At 43.3% G+C, this 4164-nt stretch overlaps 1 protein-coding gene across 2 annotated transcripts in view; it reads left to right on the top strand.

Annotated features, from left to right (window-relative positions):
• LOC109828818 overlaps nucleotides 1036–4164 on the top strand; it is a 10917-nt gene continuing 7788 nt past the window's right edge. For both annotated transcript variants that reach the window (XM_020395761.1, XM_020395762.1), the window contains exon 1: nucleotides 1036–3296. In XM_020395761.1, coding sequence (XP_020251350.1) covers nucleotides 1100–3296 — 2197 coding nt within the window. In that variant the 5' untranslated portion in view covers nucleotides 1036–1099. The remainder of the gene's footprint in view (nucleotides 3297–4164) is intronic.

Here is a 4164-nt window from a genome sequence, read left to right as displayed (position 1 = left end):
GCCTGGGGAAGGCTGGCCAGCGACTAGAGCGGGGGAGGGAAGGCGGTAGCGCTCGGTGGCGGGCGGAGGGCAGCCAAAACGGCCCGCGTTTGGTAGTAGGCGTACGCGGTACTAAACTAAGAGAACAAGATACTTGAATCCATTGCCACAAAGTTCTCCAAAATAAGGATAACAACTCTAGAATCCTCGATCGAGTGGGGAGGAGCGTGGGGGAGGACGGATCGGGCTGTTAATTTGGCGGCGGGAGCGAACGCGGAGGGTGAAGTGTAGGGGGCGAGGGAGAGGCCGGTAGCCTCGCGATGAGGAAGAGGCCGAGGGTCTTGGCGAAGGGCGCCACTCCGGCAGGAAGCGAGCGGTGAGAGGTCAGCCAGTGGCTCGCTTGGGGGGGAGTCGCACGAAAGAAAAAGATTGGCAAGTGTTGCTCGCATTTGCCGGCATGGCGGAGCCCTGCGTTCCGGGACGTCGCGTTGCAGCCAACGGACATGTTGGGAGGCAGAGGGGGACCGGAGGAGGAGGAGGGAGGTGTAGGGGAGAGGGTAAAATCAAGATTTTGGAAGAAAATGCATTGGAACTTGGGGAGGTGCGCTGGAGGGGTCTGGACATAATTTTTTCAAAAAATAAGGGCTGCAGCACATTGGTGAAAGTTGGAGGAGCTGGGGCATAATAGAACTTGGAATTTGGGGTCTTGAAGCAAATTTTCCTTTATTTAAAATTTTTTATAATGATCATTTAATAAGTGATAAAATGAGAAACTTTTTTATGCAATTTAACCAATCCATAAACGTACTTTTTTCCCCTGCTTGTCACCCATTTTCAGCTTCTCCAAGGTCTTGAGGGGTATTTTCGTAAGTTTTAGATTAAGAGTGTACCCAACTATGATTTCAAGATCTAACTTAAAAATTAATAGAGATCAATTTCTTTTTAAGCAGCAATTTTTTTTCTCATCAGACAAGCGCCCTCCTCTGTCTCATTCACCACGTCAACACAAACCCTAGAAAATCCAAAAAAAAAAAAAAAAAACCCTCAAATCCCTCCTCTGTCTCATTCACCACGTCAACACAAACCCTAGAAAATCCAAAAAAAAAAAAAAAACCCTCAAATGCCAAAGAGGAAGAAACCTGGTCCCAGGCCCCGCCATCGCCGATCCCAAAACATGGCTCATTCATCCCCTCTCCAAACCCTAGAAGAAGAAGAAGAAGCAAGCGATCAGCATCAAACCCTGGAAGAAGCAGCAACCGATCAACCCCATACCCTAGAAGAAGAAGAAGCAACCGATCAAGCGGAAACCCTAGAGGAAACAGCAACCGATCAACTTCAAACCCTAGAAGAAGCTTATCAAGAAGAAGGATCAGCTGCTGAATCCATCAAAGAAGTCGAGGAAGGAGAACAAGAATCAAATGAATTAGGCGAAGAGATCAAGGAACAGGAGAAATTTGAGGAAGAAGAGCAGGAAGTGCCTCATCCTGGAATCTCCGTCCCTGATCCTCGCCGACGAAGCAGAAGGAAGCCAATAACGGAAGCGCAGCGTGCGTTCGCTCAGCAAAAGCTCGCTCTTTTGCAAGAGAATTTCACGCCTGCTCCCTTCAAGCCGAGAAAGACCGTAGATTTTGCCGCCCATGAAGAGCTCTTTCGTGCTCTGAATCTATGGGAGTTTGTTAACCTTGATTTTGACACTGACATCCGAACTGATCTGTTGATTTTGTTGATCGCCAATTACGACCGGTCCCAGCACCGGAGCTTTGTGGGTAATGTTGAGATCTCGGTTTCAAGATTGGATCTTGCTTGCTCTCTGAAACTCCCTCTTGAAGTGAGAGAAGTCCACGAGGATATTTTTGCAAACGAAGCCTCAAAAGAGGTAATTGAACAATTTTTGTCAAATTATATTCTTTTGGAGGATGAGGATGAGGACGATATGTGCATTTTGCCGGAGGAGCTTGTGGCTGTGAACCAGTTGGTGAAGGCTGGGCATGCGAACAAGGTTGATTGGGCTGAGTTAATGTGGGCCTTGGTTGAGAAGGAACTTTTGGAGGCTCCGAGATTGAGTTATCATTATGCTTCACACCTTCAGTGTTTGATGAAATTCCAGAAGTCTGGGTTGTTTGAGAAAGAAGAAGGGATGGGGGCAGTACCTGTTCCTGAACCGGATTCTTCATTAGAAGTTTCAGATTCGATGGATGAGGATGATGTAGGTGATGAAGAAGTCGGGGGCGGAAGCAAGATGAGGACATTGGACGAGTTTGGGGATGCAGGCTTGAGATTGGAGATAGGTGAAAATGGGGATTTGATGAATGGTATTGAGGATTTTAAGGGAACCGAAGAGGGGGGTCCGCCTGATGGTTGTAAAGATGAGGGTTTTCAGCATTGCTTGCGGAGATGCAGCTCGAATGAAGCTAGGAGCATGGAGTTTGAGAATCTTTGTAAGGTGGAGCAGATAGAGAGGGAGGATGAGTTTCCAAATTTGGAGAGGTTAACATCGACTGACCTTCTACATACAATGGATCCAAGGATGAATCCTCTTGAACAAAGTACTGGAGATTTTGTGTCAATGGGCGTAGATGGGAATAGGAACGCTTCAGTTGATATCGGTCCGAGTGATTCTCTCTTCTATGAGAATAATGGCAAGAGGCATATTGACAATGTTGATGTCGATGAGGATGAATGCGGTGGGTTCCGCCAAGATAATCAGCAGAAGAGGATGAGGTGTGGTGAGCTTTGGGAGGAACGAGCACCGTCAGGCTTTGATTCGTACATGGAACAAATACAATGTACAATGAGAAAGGCTAGGATGCTATATGTCGAAAAAGAACAGGCTTGTCTGGATGGCCATTTACATCTCCAATACTTGAATGAGATAATTGAGCAAAAGGATCAGATCATTCATTCATTGGAGAAGACACAAGTGGAAGAACATCAGAGGTGGCAACATACTGTTCAGGAATTTGAGCGCGAACTCAACAGCGTGGCTGGTCTAGTTGTTGGTTATAAACAAGCTTTGAAGGAAACACAGAAAAATTTTGAGGAATATAGAAAGAAGTGTCCACAGGGTGATGTGACTCTCTATAGGGATGTTCCCGGCTCTGGTGGTTTAGTCCTTACTTCTAGAGAGCTGGAAAAGCTGCGGGTGGAGAAAGAGGAAGAGATGCGACAAATTGCAGAGGAGATGATCAGTGCTTTTAATTGTGAGTGGCTTGTAAAATTTGAAGACTACAAAGATGCGGTCATGGTGTTGCATAGGAGGCTAGTGGAGCTCGAGGGGAATATAGAACTTATGAAGGAAACCTTTGCTGAAAGGAAAGGTAAGGATATGTGATTGTTTTGATATTACATTATGCTAATAAAGCTGTAGCATATTATTGTTTTTATATGTGCTTCTGTTTAAGTAGGAATATATTTACGGCTTTGTTATCGAAATTGTTGAGGATATCTAGTTATGAAACAAATTTATTTTAGTGATTACATTTGTTTTTAGCCTTTTTTATGCTAAAGCTATGACTACCTACAGGAGGACCTAAGAGTCTTATAGAGATGTTAAATTGGGATCCAACGCTAGGGTTATTTCAGAAAATATACTACCACTAATCAACAGAAGCAGAAAATTACGGATCTCCATGGAAATTTATGAACATGACTAGCTTCTGCGAAGCATGACTTGACATCACAGACAGTTAAATAATATTTCTACTTGAAAGGAAAGAAAACCCTTTCTAATCCCAACAATGACATTTGCCTTCTGATTAGGGATTCTTTCTTCATCATGTGCTTTGTAAAAACAGGCAGAGAATTGAACTATTAAGTTAACTGGGAATCTGTATGTTCAAATTTTCTGCAAGCTTTCAGGGAGTAAGAGTGGTTTAACTCAGAGAGGCGTTTGATAAACTTGGGCTACTTTTATGTCTTTTTAGTCTTCAATTGTAGAACATATATGTGCTAAAATAATCTTTATCTTCTTGTCCTTGAATTACAAACATTTTCTTAACATCTATTCAAGGTTTTGAATATCAGATAATGGGAAAAATCACGCACAAAAAATCCATATCAGATTGCAGGTATCAAGGAAATATCGGGGATATGTAGTAAATATCAAATTGCCACATAAGATGATTAAAATGTAATCTAAACGTACTTAATGAAATCGAATCATACAAGATATTATATATATATATA

This window comes from Asparagus officinalis, chromosome 1 (genome assembly GCF_001876935.1).
Source record: "Asparagus officinalis chromosome 1, Aspof.V1, whole genome shotgun sequence".
Lineage (NCBI taxonomy): Eukaryota > Viridiplantae > Streptophyta > Magnoliopsida > Asparagales > Asparagaceae > Asparagus > Asparagus officinalis.
Note: the sequence above shows the minus strand (reverse complement) of the source record. Positions and strands in the feature narration are given on the sequence as shown.